The sequence below is a fragment of the Columba livia genome, chromosome 1 (assembly GCF_036013475.1).
Source record: "Columba livia isolate bColLiv1 breed racing homer chromosome 1, bColLiv1.pat.W.v2, whole genome shotgun sequence".
Lineage (NCBI taxonomy): Eukaryota > Metazoa > Chordata > Aves > Columbiformes > Columbidae > Columba > Columba livia.
In genome coordinates, this window is record NC_088602.1 from 118,638,104 (window position 1) to 118,655,932 (window position 17,829).

Below are 17,829 nucleotides of genomic sequence, written 5' to 3' on the forward strand. Positions count from 1 at the left end.
TTTCTCTTTGGACAGCGACATAAACGCAGAAATGATGGTGTTGGGAATCACTGTGCAGCCCTTATTGGTGCTTGTGCAAGCTTGGCCCAAGTTAATGTCAACAAGTAACCACACTTATTTATTTGTAAAGACTACAAACCAATAGCAGCTGCTTCCAAAATAATGGGGATACCAATTTCCTTCCTTGGCCCTGTCTTTCCCACATCCCAGCCACAAGCAGACTGTACTTGCAAGGGAATGGGAGGCTGCCAGCCAGAAAGTCAGAAAGCCACGAAAAGGAAGTCTGTTACTGGAATCTGCTGGAAGAACACCTTTAGGGAAGGAGAAATCCTGGTCCTGAAAACCAGCTGACAACCCAACACTCACTGCTTCTTTCTAGAGTGGGTTTTTCCTCTCTTCTGCATGCACCTTTACTGCCTTTTTTTCATTTTTTTCCCCTCCTGTTTTCTTTTCAGCCAGAGGAGTTGTGCTCCGTTCCACCCAACCCACCTCCAGCTTCACTCCCAGCCTGAGCCTGCCTGTGGCCACCTCCTGAGCCGCTCCTGCCCCAAGCGTGTCGGCCACTCAGCTCACAGGCCACTCAGCTCACGGCTCTGCCCGACCCGCCGCAGGCAGGAGGGTCACTGCTGCCACTGACACATGGATTTGCAAATCCTCCAACCCTCTTCAACACTGCCAGCTACCGAGTCGGTCAGAGCAGGAAGGATGCCATCAGATCAGAGCAGGAAGGATGCGATCGGGTAGGTTTTGCAGCAACAACTGCTCTTTTCTCTCCATTTTCCTCTTCTTTTGCCTTCTTCCCTGCTCTGGCACAGGGAGCAGCTCCTCTCTGCCAGCAAGGTGTCTCACAGCACCAGCCTGTGGGAACAGGGGGAACTACAGCAAAAGGTCAAACAAAACCGACACACATCATCAACCGGGGACTTGCTTGCACCGATTCGTCCTTTGCACGCACACAGCAATAGCTGCCTGTTATGTCTTTATTTGTGCGTGTGTGAAGGTGTACAAGGGACAAGACGCAAGGTGTGGCTACGGCCCTTCCTCTGAAACATGGTTTGTCCAACCAGGGCAAAGCAGTCATCCTAAGGCAGAAGCAAATACATTTAAAAAGTGAGGCCAGGGCAGCAAATGATCTGTAACATTTGCTCAGCTAGGCAGAAACAAAAGCCAGGCTTGGACTATTTGCTATACACAGCAAATTAGTGTTCAGCAACTCCTTTTTTGGAGGCTGAAGGGGGAAAGGTTTTCCTTGATACTTGACTTGTTAAAATATTGCCAACTCTGCAGAAAGAACTTACTCCCGATGGACACGGTACTGCTGTTAGACTGATGAGTTTAACAGCCTGCCAGACACAGAGGGTAAAGGCCCTGAATAAATCACAACAAATGGAAATACTGTTAGCAGTTTCATAATTTAATGAAAAAGTACTTGTAAAAAGGGGACATCTGAAAAAGACCGAGTCCTTCTTGGAAAATTGAATATATATATATTTATATATATAAAACAAAATGCAAAAACACACACAAAAAAACCTGACAAATAAGGTTAAGAGGTAATACTTCAAACAGTTAGCCACCGAACACACAATAAAAACTAGCAAATGCACTTTGGGGACAATACTTGAGAACTACATAACCAAGGGCTCCTTCATATATCTATTAAAATCATGTAAAAATTAGCAAAACCATTGCTCAGACTGGAAACAACTGAATTAATAACCCCAGGAGAGCAGAAATGCTGAGTTTTGCTGAAGCACCAATTTCCCTCCCTTCTGCCATAGGCTTCCGGCCACAAAATAACACGAACACTTTCCTGATCTCCCAGATCAGTGTTCCAAATAAAGTTTTGTAAAATTTCATGACCAGCTAGAGAGGATTACTAATAAATATTGAAGGAGAACTAAGAGAATCAGAACCGGAATACAAATTAACAGACATTTGTTTGCTTATTCTGAATGACCCATGGCTTAGAACACAAAGCATTTCCCATTAAAATAAAATATGTGGAAACCTAAAATGCTACTGCATATTTACACCAAAAGAAATAATTTTTAAGATACAGCTCTAGAAAGATCAATTACACAAATATACATAAAATCAAGAAGTGAAAAAAAATTAAGATGCATGAAGAAAATAGAGCAGAATTGCCAAGTATACTCTTTTTAAAATTTCACTACTGTAAAGTCCTCCAGCCCCTGACTTGCTAGTTCTATTGCAACGAGGGAGATTTCAAAATTTAAACCTAAAAATGATGTTGCCATTTCCCAAGCTAAAAGCAATAAATAACGATAATGAAGAAAAACAGGTCGTCATTTGGATTCTGCATAGTCGTCTTCACGCTGGGTGGGGAACACCTTTTGTTTCTACACAAAACGCACACCCCAACAGAAGGAAGCGGTATGATGTACCCTATATAACATACGGCCCATTTCAGCCAGCGACGGAGGGACAGGGCATGTTGCCTATTTATGCAATGTACAGCATTTCAGAGAAAAACAGTGCAGTTACTTTTTTGATCCACACAACACCATCTGGAAAAGGAGAAGTTTGTTTGCAATCAAACAAAAATCCCCTGTCGTTGAAATGAGCAGAAAAAGGATTCCCCTCCCCTCTCACTTCCTCAGTGCTGGCTGAAATTTCATCACAACTGCTAATTTTAAAGGACATACAAAAAAGAGTTAGTTTGGGAAACAGCAACTGATCCAGAGGTTGAAAAGCAGCTTAAGAAAATAATAAATTTCCAGCAATTAAAAAAAAAATACTCCAAATGATGACTGGCTAAAATTTTACAGACCTAGATGCCAGAAATAAGGCTCCAGTGCCTGTATTTGGGCAACTAGGGTTGAAAATTCATGCCTGCATAAGAAGTTCAGACAAAATTATTTCTAATTCAGTTTATTTTTAAAAATACCAGGTACACACACCTCTGGACATGAAATCTCAGTTTCAAGAGGAACCTGGCATCACCGGTGATTGCCTATATTTAAGTGTCAAATAGCATTTTTCTTTGAAGTAGTACATCTACTTTTGTAAACACTATCCACAAAATTAGCCATCTGTACTTGTTAGCTGGGTAAAATATTTACAAGTGCATCCCACAACAAGCAACTATGTACAGAGATTAAAAAAAACTGAAGTACTAGAAGTTGTATATTTACAAAATAAGCAAGTTATTGTGAAGAGAAACACAACCTTCAGCAAGAGCAGGGAACGGGCCGGGGGGTGGGGGGAGAGGGGACATGTCTAGAGGTCAGCGGGTTTGGCAGCGCCAGTGACGGCTGCTTCCACCCTCCGCAAGGAGCCCGCAAACGCGGGCGCAGTTCAAAGCCTCCTGCAGGAGGGGGTCGTCACTTAGTAGTCACTTTGGGCCTGATCCAGCAGAGCACACCGGCATGTGCTCGGAGATCTGAGCACAAACGTTCCCGTGGTGTGTGTGAGGGGAAAACCAGCAGGACTTTTTTCACGCGCTTCGCTTCCTAACACATCCGCGAGTGCCTTGCTGGATCACAGCCATACTGCAGGTGCTGCAGGACTGCAGTTTCAGTGTCTCCGTTTGCAGTCTCTTTTCAACGCATCAGAGCGATGCGAGGACTTCTAGAATGCCTGTCTACCACCACAAGACTGACATAACGTAAACACGCTGCTTCCCACGTAAGGTGGCAAGGGGGAAGCAGTTTCCTGAATTTACACCAAGATTAACCACTTCGTGCTCTCCCAGATATTACCCTCTAATCAAACATATCAATTTCCACAAGACTTTGCAATAACTCAGTTAACCTCGTGAAGACTGCAAGCCAATTCACAGTTGAACAAAACTACTCTGATTTCTCTCCCCTCCCCCCATCCCTTACTGCAACTCTTCCTAATGTAGGTCCTGGACTATTTTCTGGAACCTTTTGACGCTGAGCTTTGCACTGGTACACTGGAATACATAAAGGCTGAGTTACCCCGTGGGGGCTTCTAATCACCTTTGTACAGAACCGTGAGAAATCATATTCTTTTTGTTCCTATTGTGACAATCTCTTCCAAAGTCCTTATTTGGGCTTTCTCTCTCCGAGCTACTTCGTCTTAACCTCACTTGCTCTTTGTTTTCATCGCTTTCTGCTTCAGAGTCACTCAGCTCTAAGTCAGGACAGTACCCGTCGTTGTCCTGGTACGGAGCACCTTCAAGCGTCTGCTTGCTCCACAAGCGATCTTTTGTTGCGAGTCTTCTCGTTGGCTTTTCACAGCACCGGAGATCTTCTGTGGTCCTCACCAGACTGTTGGTAGCCTCCTTAAAGGACCGGCTAAAATGTTCTATGGTAGATTTTCTGAAACCGCTTTGGCTGGCCAAGTGAGCTGTGAGCACGGACTCTTGTTCGTAGGGCGTCTGGCTGGAACTGTCTCTCTGGCTCACATCTCCAGCCCTGCCCATCAGACCATTGGACTTGGCCACCAGCCTCAAGTTCTCCTGCTGCACCCGCCCGTTCCCAATGGAAGACTGTCCATGCAAAGCAGCCTGGAGCGCCAAGGGCTTCCCGGACGGCTGGCCCCGGTGAAACTCCGGCATCTGCGTGGGGCCAGGATCCTTGGCCTCGCTCCGAGGCTTGCCGATCCCTGCCAGCAACCCGTTACTTCTGCTGTCGTGCTGGTACCTGGAGTAAGACTTCGCTTTAATTTCAAACGCTTCCTTTGACATGGGCACGCTCCGTTTGCTGTAAACACTGCTGTTGTTGTCAGGAGAGAGCGGTCTGTTGCCAGGCTTCAGCGAGTTATTTTTGCAATCTCCTAGTGCTGATTTGGGCATTTTTAACTTCAGGGTGATCCTGGGAGGTGGGTAGAACAGCGTGTTCTCTAGTGCACTTGTCAGGGTATGGCCTACAGGAGAAAGAGATGAGGGGGCAGAAGAAAAAAAGGCTTTTTTAAAAGAAGGCAATTGTTTTGTTATCTGTAGCAAGTTTTATAGTCCATTAGAAGATCACTCAACAGTAAGACGCATTTGCAGACAATTAGCGTGAAATTATTTTAAGACATTAAAGAAGTTGGAATAATGAAAACTGCTCCAAATTATCCACCATTTCAGAATTTAGGTAAGCATTTTAGCATTTCCATTAAAAACAACAATGTGCCCTTTTTACAGGGCTTTAAGCCAGTGAATTGAACCAGCTTTGAGATATGACTGAAGTAGTTCCAAAGCAGCTATAAAAAAGATTCATATTCAGTTTTGGATGGAGAAAAAACAATGCTTCAAACTGAGTTTCAGTTTGGACTTAGTTCAACCCTCTCTGCTTTGTACTATAAAATTCTCTATGCTTTAGAAGTCTTTTCACCCCAAGATATTACTCTTTATAATATCATATGCATATAGTATCATTGTGAAGTAGCTATGAAGCTATTCTAATAAGCATTAAAAAAGCACTTTGTGTTTGTAAAGAGGTAAAACAAATTTAACAGACATTTCTAATAAAATGCATTTACACAAACCGAAGTGCTTTAGAGTACTGCTGTATCCACAAAGTACTAGTCTGATTTAAAATAGTTTAGAAAAACCATCTTGTTGGTACTAATGAAACCTATCCATGTTTCAGGGGTAGATAAAAAAAAGCACAAAGACTTCACTCTGAATTGGTCATGAAAGACATAATATATATCGTGAAAGAACAAAGAGATCTTAATTTCACATTGAAGCAATTGCTGCCTTCCCTCAGAAAAAAAAAAGTAATTGCACTGTAATATACACTCTTCCTCTTTCTAATGTTGTCTTCCTTATTTTAAGACAGTCGCCATAAAAATGAAGGGCAGAAGTGGGTTTTGATACATCAGCATTCCTAACCAGTTACTGCTCACTATTAAAAACCAGAGTACTTAAACTCTGATTGAAGGAAGGAGAGTAACCACAGATGGCAGGCTAAGAAACGCCTCTTCGTGCTGCTCATCAATCATGCAAGGCAACAACAGACGATTCCTATCAGTCACTCTTCTCTTTTGCCTGAAGGAATGACTACTGACAGCAAACAAAAGCCCTTCTCAGCTGGAGAGACAAGCAGCAGCACAGAGCTTGCTGTGGGGAAACGTACCAGCAGCCATGGAAGTGAAAAACTAGAGATGACCAGTGGCTCGTTTCTGCTACCTGGATGCAATAGGGACTGATAAGTAAGAGACATTTACCAGAAACAGCCATAAAACAAAGAAATACCCAAGTAAATATTTTAAGAGATTAAAGCATTTTGTGTGTTGCCACTTCCGCTGTGTACTTGAAAAGTTTAACGCAGATCTACAGTGTTAAAAACGCTAAGGAGGAACATAAAGAGAACACACTTTTTATTTTAAATATAGATAGAATTTGTAAATATTTTACATTTATATGATTACCTGCAGCAATTTCCTGATTAATGAGCTGGACTTGCAAATTGAAGACCTGTTCATGTACTTTACTGTGAGACAACTTCAGTTTCTCTCTCCTGCTTACCATGTAGCAGAGATTTCTTACCTAAGGAGGAATAACAGGAGACTTAAAAGGCAATAAGAAAATAAACCCTGACATAGTTAAAGAAGGTGCATTAACAACAGAATTAAAACAACATTATGTGCAAAATCCCTTGGTAATGTTTTGTGAATATTACTGAACATACATAACTATGAATTTAAAAAACCTGGAATTTTTTTAATTGTCAATTTAATGAATGCCTTGAGTATATTCTGCAAGACAGCAGAATATATTTTCATCTGTAGGAACAGAGAACGAACACAAAATTCCAAGCAAAAGAAAAGTAAGTAATTTCTAAGACTTGCTTGTCTGTGAGCCTGCTTCCCATTTGTATGATGCAGGGGATGTTACTGCGGGCAGTACTGAATTCTCCCACAATTTCCCTGCAAAGTGTTTCATTGAATGTTTTAGCTGCTGAACTATGGTTGTTTCCCCTAAAATTATGGCAACATTATAAAGTAATACTTTTTACAAAGGTAACCAAGAGAGCTAGCAGGTTTGGACCAAAACCAACATACAGATCACCTCTAAAAGAGCACTCTGGCTTCTTGCACAAAGTATGGATGTTGGCTGACTCATTTAGCAGTTTACTTTCTGACTACATTGCACTGACCCATGAGGTTCAACAAGGCCAAGTGCCAGGTCCTGCACCTGGGTCAGGGCAGCCCCCGGTATCAATACAGGCTGGGGGATGAAGGGATTGAGAGCAGCCCTGCCGAGAAGGACTTGAGGGTACAAGGGGATGAAAGACTGGACACAAGCCGGCAATGGGGCTGGTATACATGACCTTTAAAGGTCTCTTCCAATGCAAACCATTCTGTGAGACTATGGTTCTATGACTCAGTTGCACAATATTCTGCTTTCACTATTTGTTTGAAATCACAACAATACAGAGAACAGAAGAGGCACTGAAAGTTCTTGATAAACACTTAAAAGAACTTTCAGAACACAGACACAGCATAGGGGCTGGTTGAAAGACATTTGCCAAGCATAATTCCGACAGCACTCAAGTCCATCTGTTCAGAACTGGAACCTCTCTCCCCAGAAAGGAAATTCCAATATTTCCAAAAATCTTGTGGCACAGGAAATTCAGACATTTTGAGACAGCTGTTTCAAAGTATACAGTAAAGAATCACAGAATCATTTAGCTTGGAAAAGACCTATAAGATCATCGAGTCCTACTACAAACCTAAGATTGCCAAGTCCATCACTAAACCATGTCCCTAAGAACGTCATCTACACATCTCTTAAACACCTCCAGGGATGGTGACTCCACCACTTCCCAGGACAGCCTGTTCCAACGCCTGACAACCCTTACTATGAAGAAGTTCTTTCTAATATCCAAGCTAAACCTCTTCTGGTACAATCTGAGGCCATTTTCTCTCATCCTATCACTTGCTGCTTGGAAGAAGAGACCAATCCCCTCCATGCTACAACCTCCTTTCAGGTGCTTGCAGAGAGTGATAAGGTCTCCCCTCGGCCTCCTTTTCTCCAGGCTGAACAGCCCCAGTTCCCTCAACTGCTTCTCATCAGACACGTGCTCTAGAATCCTCACCAGCTACATTGCCCTTCTTTGAACTCTCTCCAGCAACTCAATGTCTTTCTTGTAGTGAGGGGCCCAAAACTGAGCACAGGATTCAAGGTGCAGCCTCACCAGTGCTGAGTACAGTGGCACAATCACTTCTCTGGTCCTGCTGACCACACTATTCCTGATACAAGCCAGGATGCTGTTGGCCTTTTTGGCCGCCTGGGCACACTGCTGGCTCACGTTCAGCCAGCTGTCAATCAACACCCCCAGGTCCTTTTCCGCCAGGCAGCTTTCCAGCCACTCTTCCCTGAGTCTGTAGTGCTGCATGGGGTTGTTATGCACCTCCACTCCAAATGAATACATGAATTTTAATAAAATTTGATACAAATCAAGCACTCATCAATCAAAACCGAAAAGCTTGAAATGGCTTATTGAAAGAAAAATTCAACCCAAATACCAGACCTCGATTTGAGCCATGTTGTGGTCTTTTTTTTTTTTTTTAAATAAGGGTCCATATCCAAACATCCTGGAAAAGGAGATCTGAGCTTGATTATGACTATATTCAAGGCAACAGTTAGACTGATAAGTGCAAATCTCAGCTCTAACACTCATCTCCCTTATTTTCATTCTATTCTCTCCCCAATATTGTTTTCCCTTCTCTTACATTATTTTCTCTCCCGTTTTTCCTTCCCCTCTTCTCCAGTGTCTCATTCCATATCACATTTAGCACACCTACTTTTTTTTTGTTACATTTTTTTACATAGCTGCTGGAAAAAGGCACGATGTGTGCCTTCCTAAGAAATTCCTGCTCTGTATTTTGCTGAAGGACTCCATCTTTTTGCACTATCAGCTAGTTGGCAATCTGATAAGAACCCCCGACAGGAAGATAATTTCCTTTTTCTTCTCAGTAAAGCCACAAGCAGTGGCAGACCCAGTGGGTTATTTTCAGACCACTAACCAACCCGTAGCACCTAGAGCAGCTACGTGCAGTGAAAGCATCTGGGTCAACAGGGCAACGAGCGATTCAGCCTGCCTGCTACCTGGGACACCAACGTGCTGGCGAGAAAGAGAGGTGAGTAAGACTCCTGAATCAGATGTGGCATAAACACAGGCCAGCATTCTTCTTCTGCATGCATGGAGCCAAAAAGTCACCATGGAAGTTAACCAGCTAGGGCTTCACCTACTTGCCTTCAAACAATGAGGGTGAAAAGCTCTGCTTCAGTATCTTTTTAGGATTGTCTAAAAGTTTAACGCACACTCACCAAAGAATACTTACTGCTTTACCTAGGTAACTTGATTTTTCCCAACCCAGAACTAGCTAGTATTTAACATTCTATCATAACTGTTACAAAACACTTTTTAAAATACAAATCAGGAGTCCCTCTATCCCAAGAAAGGAGGTAGAAGATTAAGAATTCGTGAAGCCTGCCCCATTCCTTCACTGCTTACACTTACACTCGTTTAACAAAAGTAACAATTTTTGTTGTTGAATCTGTATCACTAGCAACTACTATGGTTGGGTCAAACAAATTTACTCAACTTTTTTAAACATGTACTCAGTTGAAGTTAAAATCGGACAGTCAATTAGTAAATGCATCAAGTGTGCACCGAAATATCCATCTTAAAACACATAAAGGAATAACCTCTAAGCAAGTCAGGAAGCACTCCTTTCACATTGAATCCCCCACTGGACTGAGAAAGGACAGTTCCTCAAAGTCTCTGTAGTGGGCAATGCAGCATACCAAAAGACTAGAGTTGAAGGCCTTACTTTTAAAAATTATTATTTTTTAAAAAAATCACCTCCCTGTGCTTCCCCCATTCCCACTTTCATCATGATCAAAGACCTTTCTCACCTGCAAATAGTTTTGAAAACTTCACCAATTAAACTCTTACCCTTTCTAGGTCCTGCCTCAAATGCATGAACATCCTCATGCGAGTATGAATACTATCTTCTTTTGGCTGCACCAAGCCATTTTCTTCATCCTCCTTGGGAGGAAACAATGGTTTGTTAAAGTTACTTTTTCGTTTTAATTTCCAGTAATTGTAGATGAAGTCTACGGCAAGTTTAGGAAGGCCCAGTTCTGCTGCAACATCCTCCACTTTAACTAGTGAGTAAAACTCTTCTTCCAGCTCTCGGAGTTTCTGGGCTCGCAAACTGGTTTTCTCACTCTCCGTTTGCTTCTGGTCTGACACGCTTTTGGGGTGCTCATCAACATCAGGCAGTGAATTCTGTTTATTCTTGCTGTGCTTTAGACAATATGACTTGAACTTGACCTCATCTCCATCATCCAGGATAGTCTTCATCTCTAAGCTATGCTCAAAGGCACAGGTGACATGAAAGGCAGTGATACAGCTTTTCACAGAGCACTACAGACAAAACAGAACAAAATACTTCAGTGACAAACCGTAGCAACAACCCCCCCCAAAAAGGACAGAATTATCCTAGTTACATGAAAGTCCATCCCTACAAAAACATATTTCCTAAGCACCCTTAAAAATATCTGCTGATCTCTTTGAAGCTGATATCACTCGCTTTAGTGTCTTCTCATTTGTGAACAGTGTTCAACAGAAGAATCTTTCTATCTGTCTCTGACCCATGTAGCAGCAGTCCTTACACATCTCAGCCTTACTCAAAAGAAGGCAACCGACCCCTAAATTTCTGTGGAAGTGAACTAATTTGATAGCAACCAGCTATGAAGAAGCAGGCATCTATCCAATGGTCATCTGCATTGTAAAGCATCTCTAAACACAGGAAAAACAAAAAGCGAAACCAAAATTGCCCAGCTCACACAGATTCAAGATTTACCACAGGACAAGTACATACCTGAATGCAAGCACCAGTTTTCAGTTTGCATAAACTACACACTAGGGCCCATCGACTTGGGGGAATGTGAGACACCTTTGTGATTGGCTCCATCCTTTCCGGGCAAGCAATGCTAACCTATATAAAAACAAACAGCATGGAAAGCAGTTATCGAGGCAATGAAAACAAGCTCTCCATTAGTACCAGAAGAAACGCGACCACACATTTATCTCAGCGAGATCTCCATGTGCTCTTACTTCTTAGCAAGGGACTTTAAAAGAACCCACATGAAAACAATATTGTGGAATACTACTAGTCTAACCTAGTGGCTAGAAGTTGCAGTTCAAAACACTTGAGGCATATACAGCATGCCTTGTCATGAACCAGCTGCAGTAAATGATGCTTAAGTTTACTTTCTTTCCATTCTGGTGTTTATTTTTTGTGTGTATGCTGCTTTGGTTTTGTGCCTGTGTGTTTTTTGGGTTGATTGGGGTTTTCTGTTTGGTTGGTTTGGTTTTGTTTTTCTGTGTTGCTTTAACAGGTCTAACTTAAAAACTACCACAATACAAGTTCCTCAGAACAAAATAAGAACACTTACTCATGCTTACCTGAAAAGTTCCTTCTTTAAGATCCACAGGTCTCCTACAATAGCTACTTCTGCCAGCTCACAATTTGGGGCAGAACCAGATCTGTAAGTCAGCAGCCAGGGAAACCGTTGCTTCCCAGCTCTGCCTCTCCACTGAGCATTCCCAATGCAAGAGGTGATTCAAATACACTTTCCTAACTACAGATTGTAACAAGTGTAATTTGAGAAAGAATACAACAAACTTCTCCTACTGCAAAGCACAGTATATTCTCTTGTGCCAGTTTTCACATACTTAAGTCTGGATGATACATTTGCTGCTGGTAGACCAGATTATGGATATTAATACTAAAAGAAAAAAAATCAGATAAGCACAGGATACCTTTTCCTATTATTTGTTATGCTAAAGTCCACACATCCATTGTGCCAGAGATTTCTCAGCTGCCTGCTGTCCATACCAAGAAACAAGGACTATCCTCCATAACGTGGACACCAGGACAAAATGATCTCTGTAGACATCCCTGAGCCACTCTTGACAGACAGGATTTATTTATTCAAGGGCAGCAATAAAAAGTTGGTCAGCTCTGAATGACCAATATGCAGAACTGGGCTACTACGAGAACTGCACACAGCAGATGATTTCAGTGAGATAACTGTTCTGTCTCAAGAACACCAGTCTCCAAAAGCTTGGATTTTGATGCTTACACAGCACTTCCTGAATTTAGCAGCTCTGGAGAGCTACCTGCCTGAAACCAAAATATGATGCTGATTCTAGCCAGGAAGATCTCCATGCTTTCTATGAACAATTCACCTGAACAGAGCAGACCTGTATTTCCAGAGGTGGGATACATGCCTCTTCTCAAAGGGGTCAGATGTAAGAATTCAAAGAAAGAAGGTTTGCCTTGGTCATGCTCTGTGAGGCCAGAAGAAAAGCTGATTCTGTAAGAAATCAGTTAAGGCTGATATTTGAACAAGCTTTTTTTTTTTTTTTTTTTTTTTCCTAGAAGAGTTTAAGAGCATTATGCTACAGTAGTTTCCATAGATTGCCTTCATAATAAGACTCTCCTAGGGAAATCCAGTTTTAAAGAATTAGTTTAACACGTGATAATTAAACCGTTGCCTTTACAAGAGCCAGCAGCCTAAGCTGAATTTCCTAGTTTCCTTTTTGGGGTACATCAACAATCACTTGATGCACGTCTTCATTTTTAAACCTGCTTAGTCCCTGAGTCGGAAAGGCTTTGCTTCAGCAGACCTCCTCTGTGAGGTAGACTTATCCAAAGATGATAGTGCTATCAAGACTGAGGGTCGTAATTGCTACACTCAAGCTGAGTATTTTTGCTACTCTCTTCTTATCATTGCACAGCTCTAGGGATCATTTAAGTAAGTGAAAAACACAGCTTTGCAAGACATTACTTGGTTCATCATTTCCACATTTTAAAAAGTTCATCAGCAGTTCATGAATTAATGACATAAATGGACTCTACTAAGATTTATATTTGTCATAGTATTTCACCCTCTGGTCCCTCAACTGCAAGCCACATCTTCTGGAATATACTGAAGTCAACCTGCTGCATGGCATTTCAAGAAGTCTTCATCAAGAAGATGCTTCAGAGATGGTCCAGGTTTTACCAGACAAGAAGGAGAACAGGCAGGTAATATGTGATGTCCTCATCATCCTCATCAGGTAGGGATGACGTACAATTTAATCTGATGTGGCCTGCCTATAAATTGGTAGGAAGGTGACAAAGCTGTCCTTGAAACTTTTGAATGTTTCCACAAAATAACATCCGGTGTTCTTAAATATAATCAAATGTCGCTTTCTTGCTTCCAAAATGAAACAGCCTTTCATCAGCCTAACGTGACCTTGCTCAAAACAGAGCCAGTTACAAGTTGCACAGGTATTTCTGAAACAATACCATACAAAGATTGACCACAATTCTCATCCCAGTTACTGCTATGCTGAAAGCCAAGACTTCTTTTGGGAATTAATGGATTATATCAACTTGTCACATTGTCTATATTCCTTTCAAAAATAAACCAGAATCTTCAGTGATTACCTTATGGACACTGTGCAGTACCAGCTTTCTACCACACCTCCCAGCAGGAGCTGGGAATTGACACAGACCTTCTCTCCCTGTCCCTCTCTGCCCCTTTCAATGCTCTCCCTGCTCCTTCCCAGAGGGGACTCACAAGGTCAGGAAACGTTTCTGTTGGAAATACTGTCCATTCAGCTTGTAACACTGTCTGTTTATATTACCCCACTTTGTAAAAGCACAAAGAAGCACTCACAGAGTCAGGTGCTGTTTATTTATACTGGCCTCATGCTGCCTGTATGTTTCTGATATTCAAAGAATCAAGGCAAAGTCTGTTTGAACTTTGCTGCTCACAAGGGATCCAGAGAGCAAAGAGGGCAACCTTTTAATTCCCTAAAACCTCCCGTCCCAAGGCAGAAATGATCCATCTGCTGTCATATGTAGCTATTTCGTCTGTTAGTTCTTTACCCTGTGTCAGGTTACATTTTGACTGCTGTGCTCTGAAGAAATTTAAGGGTGGGAGAGGGTGAAAACAACAGGCTGTTGAAGCCTCTTCTCTGTGACTCTTGTGCACGTGAGCTGCCATTTTGACTGTCACCCTGCTGCTCCCTCTGTTAACTTGCCACCAGCAGCTGCACAAGGATGGGAAGGGAAGCCACAGAGAATCAATTTGATACCCTTCCAGTTGTAGCATGGAGAAATAACCTTCTGCTTCAGCTAATACCACACTGACTGAGGGAGGACACAACAGTAATGGGCTAGCTAAGGCAGAGAAGGACCCTGAATTTCAGAACAGTTGATATAAGTTTTCTGGCCTCAGTGTCTCCTTTTCTTTAAAAAAAAAAAAAAAAAGTCTTTTAAGAAAACGTGAAAGAGACTACACTTTAACACTAAAAGACGATAAAGGCAGAAGAATAAAAGGATATATACCAATGAAGAGTATGCTTCGTAAAGTAAAAATCTTCAAATGACCCAATCACAAGAAAGCCTTTTGACAGCATTAGCTCACAAGGAAGGAAGAAAAAACATTTTAAGACAGTGGTGAGAGAGTTAATGAAGGAAAACACCTGATGCAATTGCCTGCAACAAGGCTAGCCTATACTTGATGACTCACGAAGTCCCTCTTTGAAACTTTTACCACAAAGCACAGACATGTTTATGGCCCATGCCTCTCTGTATTCTGCCTTGCTCCATTTTGTTAGGGCCACAAGAGGAAATGGCAGTGAGTTTACTATTCATCTGTTTCTTTTGGGGGAGTTTCAGTGTGCTACTAGCTCAGGGAGAAGAAAATTAGGCATGTGAGAATACACATTCTCCCCTAAAGTATCCATCCCCAGGTCTTCAAACTGTGGGCCTCTCTTGTCACCTGCAGCATGCAAGGCCATGGTGACTCTCCAGACAGGAACTGACACACCATTTTAGCAGAGATTCCCAAAGGTTTCTCTGGTGACTGAATTGTTTCACAAGTGACAACGCAGGAGACCAAGAGAGAAGGGATTCAAGAGGCACGTCCTGCCCCTACTGGAGGTGTCACCTCCTCTCTGTGCCTGACACACTTGGCATTGGTGTGGAGGGGAGGAGGTGCCCAAGGCCTGGAGCCACAGAAGGGCTGGGGGAGCAGCCAGATTCCAGGTCTCCCACCTAGGTGCTTCCCCAGTGGCTTCTCTCCCCCCGCTGGAGGGATGTGGGCAGGTGGAAAGGCAGCACATGCTCCCTGTCCTGCCATCACCTGCTTCCTCTTCTGCTGGCAAGAACATCAAGGCAACTACATGCAGAAAGGACCTCTGAGGAAAACCAGAGCTCAGACCCAGGAGAGCTTCCAGCCAAAACACCTCACAAGTGCAGGTGGTTATTTTTTTCCCCTCAACTCCTCTCTCCTTAAAGGTGAACGAGATGCCAAGAACTATAGAATCTTAGAATCATTTCAGTTGGAAGATCAAGATCATCAAGTCCAACCATAACCTAACTCTAGCACTAAATCATTTCCCTAAGAACCTTGTCTAAACGCCTTTTAAACCCCTCCAGGGATGGTGACTCCACCACTTCCCTGGGCAGCCTGTTCCAATGACTGACAGTCCTTTTTGTGAAGAAACTTTTCCTAATATCCAGTCTAAACTCCCCAGCACAACAGGCATGGAAAGGAAACCACAAAGATAACCTCATTGAAGAGCAGATATATGCCTGAGACAGAGCTAGGAATTACACACTGCATCTGGTTGCTATGTCAAAAAAAAAAAAATAAAAAAATAAAAAGAGAATCTTAACATATTCCTCAAAGTTTTGCAAATGTGAGGTGGGAGCAGAAGGTTCAGAGAACAAGGCACCCATCTGCCTTATGTCATGGAGCCAAAACAGATCCGGCTACCACCTCACGTTAAACCATCCACCATGACGGATTTGTGGATCTTACCAGAAAGGAAACAGAAATATTCCAAGGACAAAACTAAACACAAACCCCACCTACACAAGAGTGAACATTCAGATTTACTCAATTCTACTGTGATGCTAAACTTGATTCAAAATGGAGGAAGAAGTGTGAAGCTTCTTTATGAAACTCTCCATATATGTATGCTGAGATACATCAAAAAAGCCTTTAATTAAAAATATAATGTAGAAGATAAAAAGCCTCCATCTCCTCACCATTCAGAAAAAATTCAGTTAAATAAAAAAATCCACTTTAACTACAAATCTTAGAATCCATCATATACAAATAATGCAAGGAGGGGGAACTTTTGGGAAAAAAAAAAAAAAAAAGTGTGAATTCATGCATATTATACACCTAAAAGAGCACACAAATTGACCAGAAAATAAGAGAGACTATGAAGCTGCTGCTGTACAGTGACCATTAGCTTTCATCAGTAACCCTTTCTAGCAGGTCACTCAGATACCATAACGACACCAAGAAGTGATAGCTAAGTAAATGGAGAGGACGAGGTGATTAATTAATGGAACACTCTCTCCCACTCTCCTCACAGACTGTGCAGACTCATCAGAATAAAGCCCAGTATTAAGCCAGACAGGTACCTTAAATCATGAGAACACAGAAAGGCAGACGATGGAAAAAAGGAGGATAGATAGGAGTCTACTATACAAAAGAAAGAGGCAGAAATCAGGTTTTTACCTCTGGAATCCAGAGGGCACAGCTCACATGTGCCCACTTGGTCCCTGTCCTGGTAGCCTTCATGGCACCTCCTCTTTTGGGACACAGAAGGCACTGAGGATGTATCCCCAGGACACAGGTGCGACACAACCAGCTCCCCTCAGGTACTTTTAAGATTCCATAGCACGCCTTGAAGGAAAACAGGTATTGAGATCATTGCACCACTACTGTTTCACACACAAGTATTAATATTCATACAGAGCAAAACTTTCTAATAATAAAGGCACAGTTTGGTTTTCACTTAATCTTTCTCTCATTTCTTTACCTTATATCGAGTGAAGTGATTGAAGAGATAGAACAACCTCTAGAGTCGAGTCTTTTTGTGATGGTTTATTTTTAAAATATGGGTTGGTATTATTTGTTTACAGCGTAAAACATATTCATCACGACTGCACAACACCATTGGTGTCAAGAACCTTCATTTTTGCTTTTAGTGACTTCAAAATTTCTGAAGCAAAAAATGTATACGTTTCTTTAAATCAGCTTCTACATCTAATTCTTTTTAAAACCACAATTTCCTACCACTAATAACTTTATACTCTAAGATAATTCTATTTAGATGTGAAGGGATATGAGCTGTTTGACTGAAGACCGTTTCCTACAACATTAAATTACCTTTGTGGTTACAGTTCTGTGAATTGTTACTTTAAATATTTATATAATATTGCAACAAAAATTAGGGCATTTACTGAAATTATGAGGTGCTGGGTTTTATGCCTGTTTCCCAGGTACTACACCTGACCCCTTGAAAATGAACAATTTCTTAAGTTTTGCTACATTTCATAATTAAAAAAAAAAAGAAAAAAAAAATAGTCTGCTTTCTGATTCAAAATTCCCAGCAGTTCTTAATGGCTAACTGCATGTGCACCTAGATATTATCCTGCTGTACATACATACACACATATTAAAGCTGAGTGTATCTGAAACCACTGGCTGCTATCAAGGTCTAATTCCACTCAACTGCTCCAAAGAGAAGTTCTATCAAAAGGGTGGCTTTCAGGGGAAATCCCACCATTCCTAACACTGTCTCTGCAATCAATAACGTCGAAAGCCTCAACAGGCCAGGATCATTAGCTGTAACAAGTCTTTCACATTCAGTTCTAGTCTAAAATTCCCACACTTGCCTTCCTAGCCTCCTGATTATAAGATCTCAGTATTTAATATGAAGTGATATCATAAACCACCACACATTTACGTCAGGCCTGTAGAGAGAGGGACTTTACTGGATTAAATCCTGCATTATGGAAATGCCAAGA

General features: G+C 41.9%; 1 protein-coding gene across 8 annotated transcripts in view; it reads right to left on the minus strand.

Moving 5' to 3' along the window:
• Positions 1 to 1,393: 1,393 nt before the first annotated feature.
• JADE3 (jade family PHD finger 3) overlaps positions 1,394 to 17,829 on the minus strand; it is a 70,159-nt gene continuing 53,723 nt past the window's right edge. For all 8 annotated transcript variants that reach the window (XM_065074995.1, XM_065074945.1, XM_065074952.1 and 5 more), the window contains 5 exons: positions 16,535 to 16,702; positions 10,819 to 10,935; positions 9,888 to 10,361; positions 6,352 to 6,469; positions 1,394 to 4,857 (listed from right to left, as the gene is read on the minus strand). In XM_065074995.1, the coding sequence (XP_064931067.1) occupies positions 3,965 to 4,857; positions 6,352 to 6,469; positions 9,888 to 10,361; positions 10,819 to 10,935; positions 16,535 to 16,702 (1,770 nt within the window). In that variant the 3' untranslated portion in view covers positions 1,394 to 3,964. The remainder of the gene's footprint in view (positions 4,858 to 6,351; positions 6,470 to 9,887; positions 10,362 to 10,818; positions 10,936 to 16,534; positions 16,703 to 17,829) is intronic.